Source organism: Clytia hemisphaerica, unplaced genomic scaffold (assembly GCF_902728285.1).
Source record: "Clytia hemisphaerica strain Z4C2 unplaced genomic scaffold, Clytia hemisphaerica genome assembly, whole genome shotgun sequence".
NCBI lineage: Eukaryota > Metazoa > Cnidaria > Hydrozoa > Leptothecata > Clytiidae > Clytia > Clytia hemisphaerica.
The window spans coordinates 2,137,452-2,164,663 of NW_027104338.1; the positions used below are offsets into that span (position 1 = coordinate 2,137,452).

At 34.8% G+C, this 27,212-nt stretch overlaps 1 protein-coding gene across 1 annotated transcript; it reads right to left on the reverse strand.

Moving 5' to 3' along the window:
- Positions 1-6,511: 6,511 nt before the first annotated feature.
- On the reverse strand, positions 6,512-25,738 carry LOC136817835 (uncharacterized). The gene is made up of 4 exons (XM_067074169.1): positions 25,635-25,738; positions 10,629-10,797; positions 9,821-9,949; positions 6,512-7,145 (listed from the first exon to the last, which is right to left on the reverse strand). The coding sequence occupies exons 1-4, from the start codon at positions 25,652-25,654 to the stop codon at positions 7,032-7,034; spliced, it is 432 nt and encodes a 143-aa protein (XP_066930270.1). The 5' UTR covers positions 25,655-25,738; the 3' UTR covers positions 6,512-7,031.
- Between the last annotated feature and the right edge of the window lie 1,474 nt (positions 25,739-27,212).

The following is a 27,212-nucleotide window of genomic DNA, read 5'->3' on the forward strand; positions in this document are numbered from 1 at the left end:
GAAGTTTGATGATTGGTTTAGCAACTGCTATCTTTGTGCAAACTCAGCGTATTTGAAGCGGTACACATCCAACGTGTAAAACTACTTTAATGGTTAATATGGTATTTGTCATGGTGAATGAACGAAGGCTGGAAGGCAAAACCATAAAGCTGAAATAGGAATAGAGAAGAAGAAACTGTCAATAGATAATTTGTAATAAATATCCAGGTGATGTCAATCAGACTGTTTGATTACCGTGATAAAGGGTAATCACTGGAGGGAAACTGGTATCGCCTCCAAATAGTAGAGCTTTCTGGTAATAAAATTGTAAAAATTCAAAAGTCAAAAACATTTAATTTACATTTTAGCATAGACAAAGTGCACACCAAGAAAGGTCTGCAGTTTGGAGGCAATGTAAAGTTTCCCTCAAATGAAGCAAATAACCCTTTTTCACGGGTACCAATCTAATTTAACATTATCAAACGATAGGTGTCAGATTACCGCAACCAAATCGAACAGTCACGAAACTAAAAGATTCTGGTAAAGTTGAATTATGTTCGAATGACCCTGCCGATTCCCCGGACTCCAGCGATTTTCTTGTAGCGTGTCCGAGGATTTTAACATTACTTTTTATTTGAAACTTACCCCGGACTGAACGCGTGGTCTGCGAGACGTACTTAAACAATTGGGTGATCACACATGGGCGTTAATTTCACCATAACCTATTCTGCCCGCTTTCATGCGAACTTAGTTGACCATGCGTTAACTCGTGACAACACGTTCACTTATCCAGCCGCGTGGTTCACTTATCTGGCAGCGCAATTTGTTTGTCTAGGGATAGAAATATTTCTTTCGTTCGACAGGGTCGTCTTTTCGATCAGGTTCAGTAACCAAACACCTATAGTTTGATTGTGTTTGATAAAATTTGAAAGTTCAATTACGAAAATTTGGATCAATTGAATTCAATTGACATCGCCTGGAGATAAACAGAGGGTTCGTTAATGGTGGTATGCAAAGTTTTTTCCAATTTCTGATAATAATTACCCAAAAGTAACAAAGGATACAAAGCAAAAAGAAATTCTTTGAAATAATTTTCAATCATACATCTTATCTGAAACATTACTTTTGATAAAATAGTATTTATACTTACTATCAAAGTTGCAGAACAGTCTACAGCTTCTACTTTCTGAAACCAACTGGTCCCAAGTTGCTTCGTTGCTTTTTGTTGTATTCCAAGCTATGACTTTGGAGCGCCAAAAACGCAAAATATCTGTTCGCGCGGTCGAGCTAGCTTAAAAGCTCACCACACGGCAATCTTTTAGATGCGGTCACTAGGCTACATCGTCCCGTTTTCTTGAACAATTTTTCGCCAGCTCGATCCCCAGCACGGCCTCGTGAAGCAACATAGGCTCCCTTCGGGAGCAATAAATGATCATAAGAGACTCTACGGTGGAGAAAGAGGAAAAACTCGATAACCCAAATTTATCTGGTCGTGGTCGTTGGTCGTGGTCGCTGGTCGTGGTCGCCATTTCTGGTCGATGTTTAGAAACTCCCGAAATGAAGCCACTTATTTCCAATCCAGAACACTTGCGCGTGGTTTTAACACAAACGCCAGATTAAAAGTCTATTGCTAGATTTCAAAAAATGCAGTCCTCAAAAACAAAGGAACCGCTAGACACAATTCGTCGTCATGATTGCGGCACATTCACTCAAATGAGTGGCTTCACTTGTCCTTGGTAAGAGATTCTACTCTAGCGCTTCGGACTTTAAACTCAATGGGTATGATTATCTGATGGGTATGACGAAAGGTTTATAGGTTTTAACAAATTTGTACTCCTTACTCGTTCTCACATATGCAATTCTTATTTTCATGATATTCTACGGAAACACCCCGATTTTTGCTTGAATCGCCCAATTTGAGCCAGAGAAAAACTGTTTAAAATTTATTACCACTACTGTTTGCGCATAAAACAGTACGCCACGAATATCATGAGTTGTTAATCAAACTTTTTCGTGTTTTGTGGCGCGGTTCATTTGAAACTATACTCCACTTTTATGTCCAGCTTTTCCGAAGAGTTTTAAGAAGTTTTTCCTTGCAATTTCATTTAAAGGCAAACATATCTTAATTTTTGGAATCTGTTTATCACCAGCTCAGTCTTACTCCACCCAGAATCTGAAATTCCCCTTGGTCTGTAAAATTGACGTTTTTAATATTTTTGATATTTTTCATTGAAGAAAATTTTGTTGAGTATGTAATCTTTCTAATGTCTTTCATTAGATCCTATCTAACTTGTAATGATGTAAAATAGCTTTAAAACAAGGTATTAGAGTACTTTTAGAGAAACTTTTGAGTTTGATTTTTGGGCAATTTTTCGACATTCTGGTCTATAAAATACACATCGATGGTTAGTTTTTATTGAAACTTTCAAATAATTTTTTTGAACATATTTGCTTGATGTGTGTAAAGTTTCATAATCATAATGCAAGTATTTCTGCTGATATCAGCCCTTAAAGTGTCCTAGTCCTACCCCACTAGCAAATCTTTTGTACAAAATTGATAGAGACCCCCCCGTTAAAAGCCTGGTACGAACCTTTTATCACATATTCAGCCTGAAAACCATCAAAAAATATAAACTAGAGGTATATAGGAAGCTAAAAAACCATGGCTCACAAAGTCCCATTCAAGGTGGGATTTTGGCCATTTTTTCCTGGACTATTTACTTGCATCCCTATCTCATTGATTTATCGAGAAATTTTTGACTCATGGAGAAGAAATGAAGAGGGCTAGATGTCAATGGGCGTCTTAGAAATTTTACGAACTACCAAAAGGTATTTCAATTTGATGAGAAATTTCGAATTCGTTGTTGGTCAATTCGATATGAAATGATGACGCTTGAATTACTTTCAGTTTATAGGTATTTTCATAAATTAGTGAAAAACAGCACCAAGGCGATCATCACAGGAGAAAACCATAAAATCCCAGGCCTAGGAAATGGCTATTTTCGAAATTTAATCGAAATATGTAATCGTTAAAAAATCTCAGGGCTAAAAAAAAGTCACCCCGAAAATGGCCATTTCCCAGGCCTGGGATTTAAAGATTTTTTCCTGTGCATAGTCCTTGAGTCATCAAGCGTTATTTTTATAAATAGAGCAAACTTCTTATGAATCCTCTAGGAATCAATTACCATAGCAATATTTTGAAAACGAGCGTTCATGTCGTGGCGTAACTTAGGAAAAGGTCTATAGAAATGAGGTGAAAAAGAGGCTTAACCGCTTTGATACACAAGACATTTAGTTTCTCAATTGCAAAAAAAGGTCCATGTAAAGTTCAATCCACTAAAGTTTAGATCGGTAAGATTCTCGTTAATAATTTTACGATTCATAACCTCAACAGCCAGCCAATAGTTAGGATTATTCTTAAATTGTTCTTATAAAAAAAAAGTGTGAAACACAAATTTAAGTAAAGTTATTATTTGAATGATTACTTCAATTTATCTAATTTTGCTAATTAACTCATTCAATAAATTAGCTCATTCAATAATTAGCGATTATGAAAAAATAAAACATCTGAAATAATCTTAGGTTCCAAAAAATTTTCCAACCCCCCCCCCGACCTTATTAGGACCCCCCCCTCCTATTTATTAATTTTTAAGAGTATATTCAGCTGTCAAAGACAAGGCACCTTATTTTGCTCTAAATAGCCCAATTTTAGCCTATATTTACCCATGATTTACCTTATTTTTGAGTTTTCAGAAGTAAAATTTCCAACCCCCCCCCCCCCCGTTTATTTGGAAGCTAAGAGTATAGTTTTTTCCGATGGTTATGCGAAGGGCCGAGAAAGAGTGATTTAAGAGTCCATTAAATGAAACTCAAAGAACTTGTACTTGAATATTGTACTTTCAAACGTTGTTCATCAAATTAACGTTTAGATGACAATGCATAAGATATAAAAATAAAAAAATCATCCAACAAAAACGCTGTAAAATCATTGTGCAAGGGTGGATTCTAAAATCGACAACATTTCTTCCCTTATTACATTACAATGACGTCATTTTATGAGGAGTATGTGGGATAATAGGAAAGATCATCAAGAAATTTTAACAAGTGCTTAGTAAAGCAACTCGATATTTTGCAATGCATTTATAAGGTTTTATCCAGGAAAAACAAAATATTGTGGTTAAGGTTAAGTAAATCACTTGCTCACAGGTTTCCTTTATTTCTTCGGTGAAATTGTATGTACAGTTGAGACACTCTCTAATTCGACGTTTTACAATCTTATGTACAATCTACTGTATTACCTTAAAACGGGGGAAAAAGTGTCGGGGGAAAATGACGAAAATTTTGAGGGGATGACGAAATATTTCCCCGACATTTTAATACCCGACCAAAACTTGTACCCGATTTTTTTATCCCCGACCAAAACATTTACCCAAAATTTTATACCACAATCAAAATTTTAAGTCACTGTCAACAAAAAACTCTCTCAAAAGCGACGCTCTACTATTCGATACGCTCTCCTATTCGATGAAAATCGAATTCCCCTTGAAAATCGAATTAAAGAGCGTCAAATTAATTTTTTTTTATTATTTTCTTATCAAAAGGGTGTAAGTGATTTTTGGTTTCATTCACCCCTCAATTGTCGTCTGTCTAAGCACTTTGTTCTGCGCTCCCATAGAAGTGTAGAACAGTTGAAGGCGTAAAAATTTTCTCTGCAGCAGTTGTCGCTTGGGAAAGTCAATAAAAATGACAGCCGAATCGAATTTAAAGGGTAGTAACAGATTAAACAAGGGGCTTTTAGCTTTCAAATTGGTTTGAAAACATACAAGCATTATTTGTTCCTTTTCCCTTCAGACTCAAAACAAACATAACGGGATTGCAAAACGACAACATGTTTTTTATAAGAATAAACTATATAAGAACATAAGGTTTCAATGGCCAAAATATTAAGAACAAGTTAAGAACATTTTAAGGCTTTGCAGAATCGAGAACACCCAATCTCTTAGGAAAACGGACAAGAATACTCAAAAAATGGTGAAAATAAGAACATGTTAAGAACATTATTAGGCTTAAAACTCAAAAAGTTAGGAACAACAAGGCTTCAAAAATCTTGAAGGTTCTTGTAGAAAAAGCGTGTATTTTATTGATGATGGTTGGTTGTTTGGAAACACCGAAAACCACAAGTGACGTCACGCACTTAACACATCCATGGGAACGCATTCCTGCTCTACACCTTGGAGGAGCGTCTAACCATCCTAACAATGCCTTCTATTTATTGTCTTAAACGCTCCACTGTTGAGTCTTTTTTTCAGAAACAATGCACTTTTAGTCATGAGAATCTAGAAGTAAAGCACTCAAGAATGACAAAAAGTCGGAAATTTCAAAAGTTCGATTGATTTATTTTTCAATACAATCCTCTCCTTGACTTTGTTACGAAATTGGACAGTTACAAAACCCTGTTAAAGTCAAACCTGGTAAACCAGACAGAAATTACAGGACAGGACTAAGGCTTGAATAATTTTGAGCAGGTGAAGAAATCGTTGTTTATATAACGACACACGCTGTTGATGATTTCCTCGCCACTTAAGTGGAGTTCTCATGATTTTTTGCAGTGAATTGTTCTTAAGAGTGCACCATATAAGTCATAAGGTTATTTTTAAATTATTTTCTCATCATGATATCATGCTGCAGGCATACCTACCATTTGAATAAAAATGGACAATTTTGTAATGAATGCATGTTACGCAGCCTCCACTGATGCAATAGACGATATCGGCTTTCCGAATTCTCCCCGAATGATTCCCAATGATGCATTGCGCGGAAAGTCAATATCGTCCGTGAATTTTTTTGCGCAATGCATCATGGGTAATCGTTTGGGGAGAATTCGGTTAAGCCGATATCGTCTATTGCATCAGTGGAGGCTGTGTAACATTACAGGTAAGAGTTAATCGATAAGTGGCTAGGCCTAGAAAATCCCAGAACTGCAAACACGTTTACACTTTTTTTACGAGACAACTTTGAGTTTACTTACAGTCCTCTAATGCCTGCTGATCATGTTTTTTTTTCTCGAGGAATTACGAAGTTAAGTAATGTGACTGTATGGATTGAGGAGAGCGTAGACTTAAGTTTATTCCCACAAATGTATTAGCAAAGATGACACGGAAAGTTATTTCAACGTTCATCTAATGTTACATGGACGTTAGCTGAACGATGAATGGACGTGACAACTTGAGAAAAGGGTAGCAGATTTTAAAAATTTCCGAAATTCTTAGATAGTATAAAAGACAGCAAAGATCCAAGAACATTTCCGATTATCCCAGCATGTCAGAGTGTGAAATATTTATAAAAAAATATAGGCAATTTTAACAAATAAGGAAAATGTCCATATTTTCATCTACTACTACTGTGGATTCTAAAGTCCATAGAAAGCAAAGATTTTTCGTTTGTTAGTTTCTTTGACAAGGCTCAATACTGAATGTAATTACTTACACTGATGCAAATACGGGGATCTAATCAAAGTGTCATACATTTAGAATCCCTTTTAGAAGATCTAATCATGTCTTTTAGAACTATAAGAAATGAATAGTCTTACACAATTATTCAAGTATATATTCATGATGTACTGAATGTCATTTGAAAAACAGCATAATTCGTCATTTGACTTGTTTCCGACTGAATGAATTGAAACATAACAATCGTCACCAAAAACTCCAACGAATTTACATTGCTCTGCTGCAATTTTGACATTGTTTTAGACACCACTAATTAGTGTATATAAAAAATTGCGTGACAACATTTTATTCTTAAAACAGCTTCTTCTTCTTCGTCATTTTTCTTCCTCATTTCAAACCCATCAGACAAAATCATTTCCAAAATTGCAGTGCAGATGAATGAAAGGCACCAGTTTGAAGAAACAAATGTCTAAAATTTTCCCTCTCGTTGAGCGCCATTTTTTATCAAAAGACATCAGAGCTTTGTCGTTTTGACCGTTGATATTAGAGTGAACCCAGAGATTTTCCACGCCACCAAACGACAAATATTTTCCACCGATTCTATCAAAAGACATCAGAGATTTGTCGTTTCAGCCGTTGATATTTGACTTGATCCAGAGCTTTTCTCCGCCACCATACAACAGCGTTTGAAACGATGGCCAAGACACCACAACATACCTGATTTGGAGAAGAGTGGGATGGGAAAGATAAAAATAATGTTATTGGTTATAAATGTGTTAATTGTAATGATCATGGAATCTTAAAAATGAAAATTTTCACACGAGAAATGGCTTAGAGAAACAAATACTTTTTGGTCAGCCGAAGCTGAGCATTCAAATAGGTAAAATTTTCCAGTTCCATAAGACGACAAAAAAAAATCCGATTTTCCGATCTTACTATGATGATTTCTAAACTTTCTTCCGATCGGGTGAACTTTTTGCGTACTTTTAGCGTGCGTTGTTTTTACAGATCAGTGGTGTTTCAAGATGGCGGCTCAAGCGATAAGTCAGATGCGATAAATCAGTGTTGTACCAAAGTATTTCCAGTGTAAATCTGTTGCAAGCTTCAATTTCTGTCATTTATTTTTTTAACTCGGCAAATCAAAGACATGATTTTCATCAAGGGGATTCTTTTGCTACATCTTTTGAAGGTTTAAAGCCGTTTGCTCAAGTTTTTGTTTATGTTAAATTTTCTGATACTTTTTATTGCTGCTTTTTATTAGTTTTTGCAATAAAAACATATTTTTCTTGTTTGTCTCTAGGTGGGATTGATGGTGTTATAATGTTATTGGAATTTGATAAAGTTTACAAAAGTACAGCTACTGTCTAAATTTAATAAAGACTGGATGCAATCGTGCTTTTTTGGACTTGTTGGTTTGGGACGTGATAAGGATAAGGCGAATCGCAAAAAATTGTTTGGTTCCCGTCATTTCTACTTTAAAAAGTGGGGGTCATTCGGTCGGTCGGTCGAAAATATTTTTCTTTTAAGAAGCAGCTACATCTTGTTGAAAGGGAATCCGTGTGGACTGATCCGAATTAAGAAATTGAGAAACCGTGGATAAACTGGTTTTCGGTTTACTCTCCATTAGCATGCGGCTCGCTACTTCGATTTGAAAACTTGTTAACACAGAGCGTGCAGAGGTTGACAGTGGAAATCTAGCAAAGAAGCGGAAAAGCTTTCCGACTCTCCAACTCTACCTGCTGACCGTAAATCAGGGTCGGTCAGATGACGGGAACCAAATGATGACATCACATCTCCTATTATTGGACTTGCAAAATTATGACAAATGGTCTTTGGAATTTGATCAATTATATTAATATTAATATACACAGTTCTTGTTGAAATTGATCAAACTATTTTTCACGCAGTTCCGGACGCAGATTGTGTTTTTCTAACCTTTTCTAACCTTGGCGCACGTTTTGACTGAAAAATGGAATGGAATGAACCGCGATAATTAATTGCTACTCCGCTGCCCTGTTGAATTTATTTATTATGGTTGTGTGTTTATTTCACCAAGGCGGTAAAGCGATCGCCCAAATTCATAGACCAATCAAAAGGGAGTTTAAAGCAAAATTGGGGAAAAATGAGCTTCCCTGCATAGTTATGAATTTTAAGTTTTGCTTTCGATTATCATTTGCCACCAGCAAAGTCTTCAAGATGGTTGTGTGCATGTTGTGTAACTTGACGGTACAAAACTACAAAATTTATACGCAGACTGGATTCAAATTATGTTTTTCTGGCCTTGCCAAATTTTGGCTTTGACTGAATAGCAGTCAGTTTTTACGTACCTCATTGGCCTTGCAGACAACTGACAAATGGTTTTTGTAATTTGACCAACTCTACCAAAATACAGTTCCTGTTGAAATGTTATAAATATGAACTACGTTTTGAAAAGTTTTTGATGCAAATTGTGTTTTTCTGGAGTTTGCGCTTTGTGACTTAAAGTTTGTAGCTTGTTATTGGAGTTTTATCAAGTAAAACAAAAAATTCGAGTCATTATTTTGGTTCTGACGTTTTGACAATTTTCTTATTTATTATTTCTAGATAAGATATGGATATTGTCTACATCCAACAGAAAAAATGTATATATCATAACTGACTGGAATGAAATTAACAAAAAGTTTAATTACACTATGTTTCTCTTTCATTTTATAGTAATGAACTACAGCTTAATTGTTTGATGTCATAGAAACAGTACTACAATGCTAAAGAGAAGTATACTGTGATCTTCTCGTGGGGGGGGGGGGGTTGAAGGAGCTCTCAGGCTTGTTTTAAATAATTTTAAATCAAGTTATCAAATGTTTCACATTTTGTACATTATTCAACATTTTTAGTCTACTCTGTTTCAGTACATCTGTTAACCCACTTATTAAAGCTATCTAGCTAAGCTCTATTGGCTGACCTTCCAGCCTCGGCTGGTTTATTTGAATTGGATTAAATCCAAACATTTTTGTCCTTTGAAAAGTATGAATAATTTGATTGGCTAAAAACGCATAAATAAATACTGACCGTACAAATACAAGACCGCATTAAAAAAGGGGTCTAATAAGCGAGAGATCTGGAAATCATATTTTGTAAAATTCTACTCTGAGAATGTTTTTCTTTTTTACTACTGTATCCATACACACAAAAAGTTAACAATCAAAATAATATTTTTATCTTTTTAATTTAAGAGGCCCCCAAGCGGTTTGAGCGATGACGTGATAGGGACTTTCTTGTTATGTAGCGTGATTACGTGATTTTGAAATATTTTTCCGTGATTGCCGTGATTGAAGACAAAAATTGGCGTGGTATCATGATCAGAGTTACCGCTGGTGGCGTCTTTTAATGACAAAATCTTAATATTATCGTACCTCGAAGATGATGAACTTGTTCATTTCAGCTTTGAAAGCGAAAGGGCAACTCTCCGTCATTTTGGATTTAGGGTTTCCACAAATAATCTCCTCAACGTTGCCTGTTTCTTTGCAAATTTTTAAAAATTTCTAAAAAATCAAGAAAATAGGGGTTGTGAGTCACAGATCGGTAATCAAATGGTTCGAGATATTTTGCATGATATTTTGCATCCTTCAATGGTTCTAAGCAAAACCTCCACATCATTTTGCTTCAACTTTTTTCCAAAGTAAAAATAACCAAGTGGTAAGTTGTTGACTTTTAGCAAGAAAACAATGGAATTTGACGTAAGGACTATGTAAGAACCCTTTTTTAATAATTTCAAATCGTCATTTCTGTACTTTAAAAAAAAATTAAGCAAAAAGTTTATGACGTTTCGCTCAGAACCATTTTTTAAAGAAATCTACAGGCAAAAGATCTCAAGCCATCTGATTATCCTTTTTAACACTTGTATAATCATAAATTCGTTTTATTAAAATTGGATTCTGAGCATCTTGTTTTATACGAGTGGAGATCTTTAACAGCGCCATAATATAGTATTGAGAACAGTACAGAAATAGTACTTGATGCCTCTCTGCTTGACTCTGAGCAATGAAAGAGAAGGAATAAGGGTAAGTGGAGAAATCCAGGGAGAAAGAGTGGCGCCCTCCCTTACCTTCGGGTGGAAAGCTATCGAAAGAGAAGCCTTCTGGTTGCCCCGGCAGCGGTTGTAGACTTCGTCAGTTACTTAGTCAAAAAAGTGTTTCAAAAAGAAAAGCAATCAAGAAGTACCTGTTCATGACTAGTGCATGGTCGGCATTCCTTGGCCGAAACAATCATTTTGCATGTGGAATTGTTTTTAGGATGGTTGACCAAGGATACCACATTTTGTGGGATGGAATATGAAAATCCTTTGGAGAATAACAATAACAAGAAGATGACGACCAGTACAACTGAAAACCTGAAGAAAAGAGAAACACAATTTTGTAAGATACGTTTAAATGAAAGATGCAAAGTTAAAAAACACTTACTCACTTCACTCTTTCTTTATAAACGGCAGTCGTCAAACCAAGGATTTTGTTTGAGACGGAAAATGGATTTTACAGAGCAAATTAGCAGATATTTCTGAAACCTCGGTGAATTATGCAAAATTTTGATATGGAAAAGGCACATTATATACTTTGTTGAGACGGAAATCCGTCTGAGAAGGAAGAACTTTCAGCACTGAAACGGGTGGGCTTCTCAGTAACCTCCAACATGATAAATATCAATCAGGCTCTTTAGAGTTTTTGACAACTGAAAATGTTTTTTAAATGTTAATTTACGGGTAGGGTTCTAACTAGGTCCAGTGGAAAGTAATGTAAAATTTTGACCTGTGGAGACGGACACTAAGGAATTACTATTCACATTCCTATTCAAAGAATAGAAGATGGAGAGCACGTAAAATTTTAGTTTGACTAGTTTGAGTAAAGAAAACGATTTAGTTTAATTTCATACTCAAAGTTTCATGCCATCCAGGATGGCAATCTTCAGTGAAATTTTAAAATTATTGCGCATCTGATTGCAAGCTAAGAGAATTTTGTAAACGACTTCTATTTAAGTAGCATCAGACCCGAAGGCCCATTCTCGCTACATGAATAAGTGTGGAGCCTTTTTTGTGAAAAACTTATCTTTATTCATATACTGTATACAAATTTAAAGTCTTAGAAAAGTGGATTTTCATTGGAAACTGGCCTTAAAGTTGTCTTCCTTAGGAATAAATCATCGAAAAATATTTTGACCTTTTCCTTGAATTGAACTTCAGGATTTGGATTAGGATTTTACTTCCCGGAATAATAAAAAATGATACCAGATGATTCTAGAAAGTGTAGAAAGGACGAGACTAAAACCACGTTAAGGTCAAATTATGAAGTGTCAATGATGTCACTCGTACAAACGTATCAAACGCCAAAGAATTATATGAGAAAGATCCAAACGAATGCATTGTCATCAAAAAAGAGGTCAAATGTTGAAAAATTCTCAGACAAAATGTATCAATAACAATGACGTAATCGTCGAAAATTGATGAAAAGGAATCTTTTTACAAAGTAGGGGAGTCTGGAGTTCCGTGACATCTTTTTCACATTTCAGTCCATCCAAAAGAACAGTATATTATTATAAGATATGATTTTTGGAGGGGTTATTTCCAATTTTTGCCCATAAAAAAGTTTTCCGGGCCTAATCCGCGTCCTCCCTCTCAAAAATATCTTATAATATACATGAGGGTGTATTTTTGGGTAGGAAGACCATACAGTTATCACTATATGGGTTTACGTTCGCTAGTCCCAAGTGTTGTGCCATTATGGAAGCAAATATCCGATTCGTATAAGAGGTCACCTTTACAGATTCGAATGTTTGCCTCCATAATGGTGGAAATTACATAGCTTAGCAAAATATGAAAAAGCCTCTAAAATCATTTAAACGCACCAGGAAAATAAATGATAAGGTCTTCTCAGCATATTTAAATGATTCGAAGGTTGCAATGCTCCTTTTTATGTGAAATTAACAAAATATTGACGTTTTTTTCTGCAGAACCTGCATTGCTGTTTGTATCTGACCTTGGTATAATCATCTGCATAAGTAGCCAATCTAGAAATAAAATCTTTATTTCTTACCAGTTTGTTATCGCATTACAGACAAGATAAAGTGTTATGCGAGGGCGTGTAAGGGTATAACTTTACAACACTTTTTGAGATTTTCCCAGCACTGTTTACAATGTTTTACACCTTCTAAAGTGTTGGTAAATACAAAACTTTAAATAGTCTCCACTTAATCAAAAAATGAATATTTTATGCAACATGAAATACCATCTCGTTTAAATGTAACTTTAAGATTTCTTTTTCAAAAAGAATATGTTATTGGGCTCCCCCCCCCCCTGGAAAATGGCAAGTTTGAAAAAGAACCCTTGTAAAAAATTTCTTATACCTTAAAAATGAGGGTGGACGAACTAAAATCAGTCTTTTACCTTGTAAAATTTTTAAAATAACCTTTCACTGTATGGATATAAAATGGAATCGCTAATTGTTGCTGTTAGGAGCAGATAATATAAATTTGCGTCCTTCTTCGAGCTTGATCAAGGGTCTAAACAAATTCCAAATCTGAATTTAGGTTATCTTTTTTCCAGTATTTTCCCCAAACTCAGAGGCTATAGAGAAAGAAGCATAAAAAGACAGGGGATCGAGTGGTTCAAGATAATATTGGTACTATTGCTGTTGAAAAAATAAATCAGCAACACCTTCACTATTTATACCCTGTACAAGTATTTTGTGTGAATCAGTAAATGGGCTTCTTTCCTTGGATTAGTGCATGAATTAAAAAGGTGGCCTACTTTCTTAAGATTCGATAATAATTTACTTATACGATGCAAAGTAAAAGATTTTCGGGATTGGGCTGTATACCGGGTGGACCAAAAAAAAACGCAACATATATTTTTTGGTTTATATCTTCAAATCGCTTAAATATATAAAAACGGATTTTCTACTAAATGTTTTCCAACCTAATATGAACCTTTACTCAAAATTTCATCAATAAACACACCATATTTGATAAGCTATGACCATTTTTATTATACATAGTGGAATTAGAGTTGGTTACAAAATTGACATCAAAACGTCAAAAAAAACTTTACTTAAAAAAAATGAAAATAAACTTTTTCAAAATCAGACAGATCAAAATAAACAAGTACGACTTAACCAGAAAGGTATTAGCCCTATATTCGATCTGCTATACAGCTGATTACTTAAATGAGCAATCACATATCTCAAATTTTAAGAGCCATTTTTTTTAAAAATCTTCAGAATAAAGAAAGTGTGATACCTCACCCTCTTAGATTTTGATGAAATTTTGACCAAATGATCCATCACACAAGAAAATAAGACCATGAAAATTTCACCTTGATATCTCAAGTAGTTTTGAAGATACAGCGTCTCAAAGATAGGCTACTAAGCGAAAATTGACCCCTAAAAATCATGAACTCTGGTGGGGAGCAGATTTTGAAAGCCAATGAATTTTTATTCAAGTACATTAGAAAGCTGATTTACAGTGGATTTCAAGAACTTTTTGTAGGGAATCAGAAAAAATCAAATTGAGTCTCCAAAATTTTCCCCAAAAATCTCTATCACCTCCTGTAGAGGGCTTCAAACTTTGTGTAATCTGGGTTTGGAAGCACTTTTAGCTGTCTGCTGATGGTCCTTGAGACATTTTTGAAGCAAACTTTTGACCTGGAGTGGTTTACTGGTGGGTTTTGGCCACAAAAATAACATTTTCAGGATTTCTATTTTTGCGTAACCGTCAAAAATGGCCGAAAAAATTGCTATTTTGGCTGATCTGGAGCAAAATTCAAGATGGCGTATCTTTTTGAACCCCCTACAAATTTTTTTGAAACTTTCAGTAATGCTTCCTTAGTAGGTCTAGTTTATAACCTCAAAAAATCTCAGTGGGGCCTTGAAGTCTCTTAAAGATATGATCGATTGAAAATTTGCTTAACTTCGTGTTTTTTCCCTCCTAAAATGCTAAATCAGGCCCACTTAAGGGCTCTAAAGGTAAATTCTTGTCAAAATATTGGTTGATCTTCTCTAGCCAACTAATCATTGGCATTAAGGGAACAACTGTAAAAAAATTCAGGTCATTTCCATTAACAGATGACATTTTATGACTGTTTCTTTATTTTTAAGTATAGAATATGTAAAAAAATGAGACTGACATCTGGCCTTTCCTACCATTCCAGGGCCTATATTTTCAGGAAAAGCCTCAACCTTTCACAGTTTGGTGAATATTATTCTTAAATATAAGCAGGTTACTTCAACTAAATGGGTTTAACAGTACTTAATTCCTATTCAAAAACTTTTTAGACTCATTCAGAAATCCTACTTTGACAATAATTTGCGCTTTACCGCAAAATTCCAAAAGTGTCGTGATTAACTTTAGAATGTCCAATATCTCTATATTTGTGTACACTGACAGCCTTACTTGTTGATTCTTAAATAACTAAGCAACATTACTAGGGTGATATTTTATGAGATACTGCAAACAATGATGTTTAAATCTTCTGGACAACAAATATTGGACATTCTAAAGTTAATCACGACACTTAGACTTAGAAATTTTGCAGTAAAGCGCAAATTATTGTCAAAGTAGGATTTCTGAATGAGTCTAAAAAGTTTTTGAATAGGAATTAAGTACTGTTAAACCCATTTAGTTGAAGTAACCTGCTTATATTTAGGAATAATATTTACCAAACTGTGAAAGGTTGAGGCTTTTCCTGAAAATATAGGCCCTGGAATGGTAGGAAAGGCCAGATGTCAGTCCCATTTTTTTACATATTCTATATTTAAAAATAAAGAAACAGTCATAAAATGTCATCTGTTAATGGAAATGACCTGAATTTTTTTACAGTTGTTCCCTTAATGCCAATGATTAGTTGGCTAGAGAAGATCAACCAATATTTTGACAAGAATTTACCTTTAGAGCCCTTAGGTGGGCCTGATTTAGCATTTTAGGAGGGAAAAAACAACGAAGTTAAGCAAATTTTCAATCGATCATATCTTTAAGAGACTTCAAGGCCCCACTGAGATTTTTTGAGGTTATAAACTAGACCTACTAAGGAAGCATTACTGAAAGTTTCAAAAAAATTTGTAGGGGGTTCAAAAAGATACGCCATCTTGAATTTTGCTCCAGATCAGCCAAAATAGCAATTTTTTCGGCCATTTTTGACGGTTACGCAAAAATAGAAATCCTGAAAATGTTATTTTTGTGGCCAAAACCCACCAGTAAACCACTCCAGGTCAAAAGTTTGCTTCAAAAAAGTCTCAAGGACCATCAGCAGACAGCTAAAAGTGCTTCCAAACCCAGATTACACAAAGTTTGAAGCCCTCTACAGGAGGTGCTAGAGATTTTTGGGGAAAATTTTGGAGACTCAATTTGATTTTTTCTGATTCCCTACAAAAAGTTCTTGAAATCCACTGTAAATCAGCTTTCTAATGTACTTGAATAAAAATTCATTGGCTTTCAAAATCTGCTCCCCACCAGAGTTCATGATTTTTAGGGGTAAATTTCGCTTAGTAGCCTATCTTTGAGACGCTGTATCTTCAAAACTACTTGAGATATCAAGGTGAAATTTTCAGGGTCTTATTTTCTTGTGTGATGGATCATTTGGTTAAAATTTCATCAAAATCCAAGAGGATGAGGTATCACACCCTGAAGACTCTTAAAAAAAATGGCTCTTAATTTTCATCCAATGTTTGAAAAATGTTAGAATCTTCTAAAATCTAAAAGAGAGGGGATATCTATTTTATATTTGACCTAGTTATGAATTGAAAAAAAAATTTTCCAGGCCGACGAGAAAAAAGAAAACAATCGGCATACTTTAGACAAGATATTTTAGTTTTAATTTCAGTGAATGAAATCGTGACAATACTAAAAGTCCTGGATTACATAACAGTGGACCGAAACTTATCTGTGTCTTTATTTCTAACAGACTACAGTAGGTAAATATAAAATACAAATATTGCATATCATTGGTCTTAGAAGTATCAATTTCCTATCAAGTCCCATATAATATGATACTATCTGTATTCAAGTCACTTGACAAGAGATTTTTGTGAAACCTTTGACTAGGATGCAGCAATCCTTGCAGGTCATAATATTATTGAAAAATTTAGCATGTCAATTAAAAGGAAAATTGTAGTTGTAACTGTTTAGATAAAAACAAAGAAGCTGAAATAAGATTTGTTACATATTATATTGCACTTGGGAATAACCTGTCATTCGTGAATCAAGTCATATTACATTTCTGATAATTTTAAGAATTTGATTTCAGTTTTAAAATGAGCTAATCTTGACTAATTTGAAATCTACAGACTTTTAGAATAATTTAAAATACACTTTTACTATATGTTAAAAAATACAAAAAAATAGAAAAACACAATTATACCATCTGCTATATCCCTGGACTAAAAATAATGTGTATTACAAAGAACCCCAAAATTTCATAGCCTGGATATCGAGATATTTTTTATAATGTTTCTAGTTTACCGGCTGATCTTCTGAAAGGAATTTTGCATTCCAATATCAGAAGGCAGCACCCGCATACCTTGTCAATTAAAATATGGGGCAAAGCTAAAGATTGCTACCCCTGGATTTACAAACATCTACGTAGAACAAGCTGTAAATAGCAGAAACATTAAAATAATAATTACAAACAATATTACAGTTTGGATATCTAGTCTAAAAATTACCAAATCCAGGAGAATAAAAATCAAAATTCAAGGACCAAGTCTATGCTGAGAACATTTAACAACTATCTAATAGTGATAAGCTTCAATTCATTATCTTTGTTTCTAGTCGACTATCCAAGAAGCTTGGCTAAGATCGCAGCTACCTCATAAAAAGTTCTGGAAAATCAATCGATTCAGAAACGAAATGTGAAATTGCTTGGTATCTGGAGGGTATACGGTATAGGATTGACGGATGAGGGGTATGTGCGGATGGGACCTTGAAAAACCGACCCTTAGATTGTTAGAGAGACTGATTTTTGCTGAAAAGGTGAAAAGGTGAGAGACTTTTTGGAAAAATTCTTTACAATTTCTTATGATTTTCTTACAATTTTCTTACTCTAAAAATCGTGAATTTTCTGACCCCTAGAGGGACCAAATTTAAATTTTTCTGATTTTTGCGACCCTTAGACTTTGAAAGGTGAAAAATATCTATCTTGCAACAATCAAATAAACAGATTGATAAAATCATCTCACGGTATGTTACGTGGACTTTGGTAGGTTCATGCCATACCATGTTAGAAAGTCACTTGCAGAGGCTCTTACTCTGTCAAAATTAAATCATGGTAGTGCAGTTTTTGCTCAAATTCCTAAATACATGGTTCAACGTCTCCAAAAGGTGCAAAATATTACTGCAGCGTAAGTATTGTCACGTTACGCAACTACCAAAGGAGTCGTTGAACTAGAATGGCTCCCAGTGAAAGAGCTTTTTCAATGGAATACCGCTAAACTGGTTCAGTCTAAATTTGATCCAAAGCACCCTGACTATCTCAAAATTAAATTTCACTCTCCAAAAAGTGTTCGATCTGAGAAACAAGAACCATTTGTTGCTCCTGGTGTAGCAAAAACCTTTCAAGCACAGGCAAAATTATTTGAAGACCTTCCAGAAAAACAGAAAACTATTGAAGAGTACAAATTTTTTTCTAAATAAGCTAAAAGTTTTTACTTGGACCAAGCCTTAGCTGAATAACTAAGCTGGTACTTTACTATGCCATTTTCTTATGCAATTTTCTTTTTAGGTTTCTAGACTCTAGGAAATTTCAAGCTCGTTTCCACTACACCTTACAGGGTTCAGACAGACCTTCGAAAATAAAATTCCCTGAGTTTCCCTGAATTTTAATCAATTTTCAAAGGTTTTTTCCCTGAGAAATTCCTCATTTTAGCTATTTTTCCCCTATTTTTTCCCTGAGTATCAAGCAAACCATAAAAACTAAGCAGAGTCAAAAGAGATGTATCTTTAAACAAAAGGCACACAAATCAAATGGTAAACCTAAGGTAAAAATTAAAGCTACAAATACTGCATATGAATAAACACTTTAAAACTAAAAAAACTTTTAAATCTGTTTTTTCCATTCATTCTTCAAAAAATAAAATTCCCTGAGTTTCCCTGAGCAGACTGGGAAAAAAAAATTTTTTCCCTGGGTTTCCCTGAGTTTCCCTGATTTTTCTGAAAATTTATCATATTTCCAGGTTTTCCAGGTTTTCCAGGGTCTGTCTGAACCCTGCCTTAAGATTTTCTGTTTCATTCCACTCTAGTTTCATTCTTTAATCTCGTCTACTTTAATACACTCTTTAGTAATCATTGAAACAAAAACCAAAAACCTTGAACCTTTCATGAATCCAAATAAATAAAAGTACTTACCTTATCGGTGAAAAATCTGTCAGAAAATAGTGACAAATATTGCTTGGTGACTATTAATTATCTACCGAGAAATATTTTTGACAAAGGAAGGCAGAACATAACCTTTTTGGATTATTTTTTGACAGCAAAAGTCTTTTCCTAGATAAATCTTTAAATATTGATTTTCCAGCCTTAATAATGCCTTTAAAAAGTTGACTAAAGTTTGTTAAATATTTCGTTGATAAAAACTAGTTGTCAGAAAAAAGCGACAAAAATGTTTTCCAAAAAATATTCATTGCTGATAAATATTTTTCGAGTGCAAAATTTCTACCAATAAGTTCTTAAACTTTCAAACTAAGTTAAAGGCAGTAGTCAACTCAAAATCCCCTTCAGACTCAGGTGCAAGGAGTTCTGAGTTCAAATAATAGATTCTAATTCAGCTATAGGCAGTAATAACACTGCCAAATGATTTTTAGTACAAATATTTTACTCCATATATCCATAATTTTTAAGAAAGAAATGAAAGAATCTTGCACACATCAAGGTCTTTGTGTTGAAAAGCAAACTTCAAAATAAAGTTATGGCTTAAAACTATCGCTAATGGCTTTTCAGTGCCTTGGATGACGAGCAGTCACATGACTTTATTTTTTTCAATCGTTGATTCTAAGGGTTGATTTTTTAATCCTCAAACGAAAGCAGGAATATGATGTGCTGAGAAGTATTTTTTCAAAGAATCCTTTCTCATTGGATGAAAGAGCTTTACCTTCATTTTATTTGATTACTTCTTTTTAAACAATCACACAGCAATTTTATGATTGGACAAAATTAAACAATTGATATCGCAATAACAAAATATTTGGTGCTTTCACAAGTTTTAGTCTTCATTACATGTAGGTGGAACTTCGATATTCCAGGATTGCAATTTTACCAGCTTTTTAGTGAACTAACCCAAAACTTGCAACCTCTTTACCTTAAGAAAGATCAAATTAGAGTTTTTCTAAGTTCCGAAAAAAACGTATCGCAGAATTTTTCATCTTCAAAGGATCGATTCTCAACCACAAAATACATCTTTTGGTCAATGGGTGTTTTTCTGATGTTCTTCTTTCAAAGAATATCGATCACTTTGGTTTTCCCCAGTTTTTCCCTTGAGCACACAAGAAAAAAACTATTACCTTATTTGAACTAATTTTCACGGGAATTAATTTTAGCGCTTTTTTGCGGTTTTTTGGCAAAACCCCCAAAATTTGAGCCTGTAAAATACAATTTTTTCCAATCTTATCGAAAAATTTAGAAAAATCCCTAGGAAAATGAAAAGAAATTGTCCAAATAAGACAGAACTGCAAAAGTTAAACACGCAAAATGCAATTTTTCCAAATTTTGTTCAATTGCAAATATTAGTTTTCACGAAAATTAGTTCCGATAAGGTAGCGCCCATTCTTGTGTGGGCAAATAAAGATGAGGCAGCAATCTTGCACTGATGGCGCTACTTATTTTGTAATTGTTTATTTTCTTAGAGATACAAAATATATACCTAGTACATATATTGAACATTATGAATTCATTTATTTAACAGTTTAAGTATTTTTTAGTGCAAATCTAAATATGGGTAAATAAAAAGCAAACGATGACAGTTCTGTTTTTTCCTCAAACCCCTGGGAAAAGTATTCTACAAATCTTGGAAAATAACTCCCATAGAAATTCTGATACACAACCCTCATTGGTTAATTTCAGAACGGCTTCAAGAAAGTCATAATGGCAGATAATTTAAAATGTTCTTTATGAGGAAATAATATGTGGAAATTGTTGAGTTTGGATGGCTTGTTGATTCTGCAAAGAGAAAAGAAAACAGGTATAGGTTTTTCTAACCAAGGAATATCGAAGTTCCAACTACACTGATGATATATACCATAGGATTAAAGATTGGCAAACAATCATTTTTCCAATTTGATTTTTTATTGGTTTCTTTTGTTGAGGACTCGCACATTATTTCTTGAAATGGAAGCTGATGACTGAGATAGAAGAAGAGACCACTTCCATTTAAATGCAGATTTTAATATAAACATTTCATGGGGAATACTTCTGTTTGGTGTATTAAGTGTCAACTATGTAAGCATTCTATTGTTGAAATAGGAAAGAAATAAGAGGTAAGTCTAGCCTAGCCTAATCAGTATAGACCTAACTCTTCATACAAAATTTACAGGGAAACGCATATTTGGACTTTGTGCCCTATGCTGCACAAAAGCACTTAAGCTAAAGTCCCGCAAAAGCGGAAAAAAAATCAGTTTTTCGAAGTTTGCAAAAAAAACGCCACATTAGGAATGAAAATAAAGGTATAATGATAATTGAATACTATCTACTGATGATCCGCGGCACTATCGTAAAGCTAGAATCGCTTCGCATACTCTTTGCTTGAGAAAATGATTTCAATCTCGAACTGTGCTAAAAATGGTAGACTTAGCTGCGATAGCTCATTTCGATGGAAGTTGTTGGAATGTTTACAAGGCTCTTGACAATAAATCCTTTCTTTTATTGTCAATGATTACAGTGTTGTGCACTTACAAACATATTGATGTTTGTAAGTGCACTTTATAGTTTTGATTTCCATTGAATAATCATATTCTGGTTTTCGGCGTTAAAATAAAGAACATGAGAGCTTATTATTTATATCAAAACAAAACACACAAATTTGGCTAAGGTGTCATAAAGGCGCTTCACAAATCGAAGTACTGACCAATAAAAGCAGCAAAATTTAAAAACAAATGAACTACTCTGCTCGCAGCTCTCTTCTCTACCATTTTTGTTTTGATTGAACTTTGTATTTTAATGATCAGCCAGGTCATTCATTTGAGGCCTATGTGTGTTAGCCTCCACTGATTCAAGTTGCCCGATCTCACGGTAGTTTCTATGATGGAACTAGACAAGGTATGTAAACAACATTACACAAAGATACGGTTAGCTTATACCGTCCAGACCTGACAGTTAGTTACACTAGCGTCCCACCAAAATGTGTATCAAAGATTAATGCTACGAAAGCGCTATATTGTTTACTTGACTCGCAAGCAAAAAATACGCCGCAAAACTTCTAAAGGGATTTATCAAAAAATAACCCGGTACTTTTTAATGAAATTAACATTTTCAAAAACTATGAGAAATTGCCTAAAATTTGAGCCATAAATGAAAAAATTTGAGCCAAGCCAAGCCAACCTTGAAAATTAATTTGAAGATCAACTTTCCAAGAAAAAGATCTACGGGGGAGACAGAACCCACCTAGATCCGCGCACGCCAGATAGGCTACTTCCTGGAAACTTTGCCGGACTTCAAACACTGACCCATTTACATGCGCGGAATTATTTTTACTTTAGTGTATAAACAAGGCCTTAAAAATTGAAAGACTGCCTCGGGAATTGAATGATAAAATTTGGTTGGTTGATATTCTGGCTACTGCACATCAGGCCATTCCAGAATTTGTCTGTAACAGGGGAGGGGGCGGACGACACAGGATTTCCGTGGGCAAAAGTTTTCACAAAAATCCAAAATTTCCAAGGTGAGAGAAAAAAATGTATTAATTTCCAAGGCAATTGAATTAAAAAAGGCAAAAAAGGGTGGAATTTCTGATGCATTTTGCCAAAAGTACATGGATTTTCATCGGAATTTCCGACCACCACTGGTAGGGTGGACAGGCCAAAATTTTCCCCTCAATTTTTAGAAACCAAACTAATTTTATTTGAAAGTCCTTACCTTTGTCAGAAAAAAGAGAGGTCATTTATTAGAATTGGTTAACAGGGCTGCAAATAAATATTTTTAGTCAATCGGACATCATGTCCGACAGAAATGAAATCCTGTCGGTCAAACTCAAAATCCTGCCGGTCATTCAGTTTATATATTTGTTTAATTATGCAGTCTTGAAAGTTACGGAGAAAGCGAGTAGGTAAAATAAAAGTTACCTTGGAACAGTTTGTTACTGTATATACAGTAACAGAGAAATTGAATTGATAAAAGTGATCTTAGAAACACCCTTGAAAGTTACGAAGAAAGCGAATTGATAAAAGTGATCTTAGAAACACTCTTGAAAGTTATGAAGAAAGCGAGTCGATGAAAGTTAACTTTGAAACACCCTTGAAAGTTACAAAGAAAGCGAATTGATAAGAGTGATCTTAGAAACACCCTTGAAAGTTACGAAGAAAGCGAATTGATAAAAGTGATCTTAGAAACACTCTTGAAAGTTATAAAGAAAGCGAGTCGATAAAAGTTAACATTGAAACACCCTTGAAAGTTACAAAGAAAGCAAATTGATAAAAGTGATCTTAGAAACAAAGAAGGTTATGAAGAAAGCAAGTTGACAAAAGTAGTTTTAGAAACACCCTCAAAAGTTACAAAGAAAGCGGCGGCGGGTTGATAAAAGTGATCTTAGAAACAAAGAAAGTAATGAAGAAACTGGAAGAAAGCAAGTCGATAAAAGTAAAAAACTTAGAAACACCCTGAAAGCCACAAAAGAAGCTAGTATTAAAAGAATAGGCTAAGTAAGAGACAGGGGTGTAAGAGATCTATTTTCAACTCTCAAGTTAATGGTTTATTCCTTTTTTCATTCGGACATCATGACCGACACAAAAGATTTTCAGTCGGTCAAATGGCTTTTTCAGTTGGACATTGACCGATGACCAACGCTTATTTGCAGCCTTGGGTTAAGTATTCCCAAAGTTATTCCATTTTCAAAACACAAAAAAATCACCTTTTCAAAGAATCGCCTCCTTACACCACGCCAGCAAGAAATAATTTTCGGAAGCACCAAAATCGCACCAAAAATGGCGGATGAAATCTAGTCTTCCGTGTGGCGGGGTGTGGGGAGTTTTTCTGGTGCGTTCTGAAAACCGGCCCGATGACTGTTAAACTTTAGCTTATTGCTAATGAGCTGGAAATGATAGCTAAAAACAAATTTCACCACTAGAAAGCTGAAACCCTCAGCTTTCAGATGGTGTATGGTGCATAAATGAAAAAATCCGCAATCTTGTTAAAATATCGTAATTTCTTCTTATTTTTCGAAATTCCAGGTACGGCCTGTAGATTTTCAAATAAAGCACTTTGTGATAGATTGTAGCCTAATCTTACCCTGGGTTTACTAAAAAAATCGCGATTGAAAAGATGAACCAGCTCAATAGCGACAGCCATTTGTTTCAATGTGGGTCGAGAATTTTCCGGTGCCGTGGTCACCGCTAAATCGCGTTTTCACCTTGAGGTTGAAAAACATGAATATCTTTGGAAAGAAAATAGATAGCTGGATGCAGTTTTTTTTTACTTGTTTCCCTGATAATTCCTGATTGATTTAAAAAAAAGAATGAATAGATTTGGATGATTTAAAGGTAAGTACTAATTAATACATTGAAGTTCATTTTTGTAATTTTATCCTCGGTCCGCGCAAACAATCCCAACGAGTGCGCACCCTACCACTGCACTGGCAGCAACTCCAGAAGATTTTTCAAATTTTTTTTCTCAAAACCTATCCTATCTTGTAGAGCTTTGAAAAAGAAAGAAAATGAGGGGTCATAGGCCTCTAGAGGATAAGTGGTTGTAAAGATATTCAAATTTTAATGTCAAAAATTTGACTAAAAATGTCAAAAAAAGGTTAGGAAAATAGCTTGGAAAAATTCGAAAAATGTGTCAAAAAAAAAAAAGAAGAAATTTTCCAGTCATGCTTCTTCAATTTTGCATATCTCTTTTTCTAGTGTAGCTAGAGACCTGAAATTTGGAGGGAGAATTCTTTGATGGTGTTAGAATATTATTATATAAAAATATTTGTAAAATATTTAGTATATTTATCAAAATAATGAAAGATATATCTTTTTTGAAAAAAGAAGACATTGCATTTTTATTTTTGTTTTTGAAGAAAATTAGCTTGGAAAAGGTTGAAATGAGTCAAAAAAGGTGGTAGGACCCATTTTCAAGGGGCTTCTGGAAATGGAGGAACAAAAACTTATGAATAAAGAATAAGTTTTTCTGAAAGGAGAAACCCCAAATGAAAAGAAAATCCATTTCGGCAGAAATAAAAACTTTTTTTTGGGACATTCCCATGCAAAAGAAGCAAAAAAGTGAAAAAAACTACATGAAAATGAAAGAATTAGAATTAGCGATTGTGATTTTTGAATTCCTCACCCTTTTTCTGATAAACATACAAAGTTTCAGCCTTCAAACACATTTTCCTCCGTTTCCAGACACATTTATTCATCGAAAGTTGCAAAATGTTTTTCTCCCGTCGGCAAACAATTTTCAAAATGTTGCAAAACGTTCGGCATTTTACTTTGCCGTCTAGCCCGTGTCCACAGTGTTATATACCGCTGGAAAGCTAAGATCACGGGCTTTCATTTAGTAAAAACCGGAACGCTTTAGCATACATAGAAAAGAAGTTCGAAGGGTTCAAAGTTCACAGAAAAATGAAACATTTGGTTTGACGTCAACGAAAGTTGCGTGACTTCTGGAGTCGCTAGCACTGGAAAAGAAAAATTATTTCTGAGACTATAAAAAATTAAAAAATGCACGTCGTCCAACGGGGGTAAGAAAAATTTTCTGGGATGGCCCATTATTTGCAGGCACCTTATTTGCAATCGCTCATTTTTTGTCTCATTTTAAGTTTTCAAATTTTACGTAATTAATTGTCTTGGCTTGGGAACTTGAACTTTATTCCTGAAGGTAACTCTCATCCTTGTTATTTCAAATACATCCTGTAGATGACTGACGTTATTTTTCTGAAAGCTTGATTTCCTAGTGTGACTAACTGCCTGATCAATCAAACAATTCAACCGAAAAAGTATTCATCGCAACGATTAAAAAGTTTGAGTGAAAAATTTGATATAATGTCAATTCAGAGTAACTTACTTTACTTTGTTGCTGACCATGATTGATTTATGGCCTAGTAAGTGGTTTTGCGTCCTTAAATGTAAAATTAATGTTTGATCTTTGGTTCAATCAGTTTGATTTGTGCTCTTCTCCATTCTCTGTCAGTCTGTCTGTCTGTGTCTGTCTCGTCTGTCTGTAAAAAATCTGTGTTGGCGAAATCGAAGCTACCATTTTGAAAAGTTTATTATTGACTCGCTTACAAGGCTATTTCTTCAGGAAGAAAATGTTATTGACCTTGATTAAACGAGACAAATTGATAAATAAATGGCGGTAAACGGTTGGGCGGTTTTATAGAGCTTGAGCGACGCCCGCCAAAATGTTCTCACATGGCAAAATCTTTGTAGTATAGCCCGGAGGGGGGGGGGAGGTACTTAGGCAAATGGAGGGTACGGTATGTGCCGCCCTTAAGGTAAGGGTACCTTTTTTGAACTTCCAAAGTCCCGCTAAGGTTCGGAAAAATCAGAAAATCAAATTTCAGTCCCACTAAGGGTCGGAAAAATAGGAAAATTTCAACTTTTTACCCCCTGAAAGATCGAAATTTGGTCAAAATTGGTCAAATTAGTCCCGCTAAGGGTCGTAAAATTCCTTTGTTTTCCTTTGTTTTCTTCTTTTTAGTCCCGGTAAGTAAGGGTCCAACGTTCGAAAGTCGGGCGTTACCCCCCCCCCGTCAGCTCGCAACCCTAGTACCCCCCCCGGGTAGTATAGAAAAAAAAAAGGGACGCACGGGATAGACCTATGTTGCTCAAAATTTCCTGTTAATTGTAACGGTGAACGAGCTCTTGAGAAGGCTTAGTTCTCTCTGAAGATATCTTTGTTCAAACGAATGGTCACCAGTAGTAGACGTAGTTACCGTGAGTAAAAACTTGACCTCTGATACTCAGGGTAAGACGTAGCGTGTTGACTCGACCAAAATTAATTGGGCTAAACTGATATTTGCAAGTTGGGCTTTTGGCGCCCCCTATTATAAGTGAAGTATGTTTGTTGTAAAAAGTGAAGCGAGCACGAAAATCTATTTTTTTTGCTTAAAATTGCTTATTCTAAGTAAGGTGTAAAAAAGCAAAGGGGCGCTGAAATTAGTAATGAGAGGAGACGGCTTTTTGCTTCCCTTTTCTCCCGGCGCCTCCCAAAAAAAAGATCTGCCGCTGGCCCCGCTGGCCACCACGCTACGGATGGTTACTATTATGGGCCACTCGCTCAGTGGTCCTACTAGTCCCACAGTCGGGAAAGAGTGAAGGGTCGCACCTACGGTATAAGTCGCCCTCCCGAAAGTGAGTTATTTATTAATGAGATTACATTTTGTTTTTAAAGCCTTACTCAGCCAGTCAGTTATAAAATAAAAGATTAGTAATGCAGAGTACAGAGAGATAAAGTGCGTCAAAGATAGACGAGAGATGTACACAGTCCACAGCGTGAAAAGGTCGAATATCCTGTAGTATTTAAATATGGATATTTTTGCGTATGCATGAATATCCGTAAAAATATCCATTAATAAGTATCCGTTACAGTAGATGCGTACGGATACTTAACCAATTAATATATTTACCTGAGTATACGCAC

What these genes read in the sequence shown, in the direction of transcription:
- LOC136817835 (XM_067074169.1), bottom strand. Translation starts at nt 25,654, where the DNA reads ATGGTCAGCAACAAAGTAAA. An exon ending in CATGCACTAGTCATGAACAG is followed by an intron (nt 9,950 to 10,628) that starts GTACTTCTTGAT and finishes TTGATTTTTTAG; the next exon opens with AAATTTTTAAAAATTTGCAA. An exon ending in ACAAGTTCATCATCTTCGAG is followed by an intron (nt 7,146 to 9,820) that starts GTACGATAATAT and finishes TCTCCAAATCAG; the next exon opens with GTATGTTGTGGTGTCTTGGC.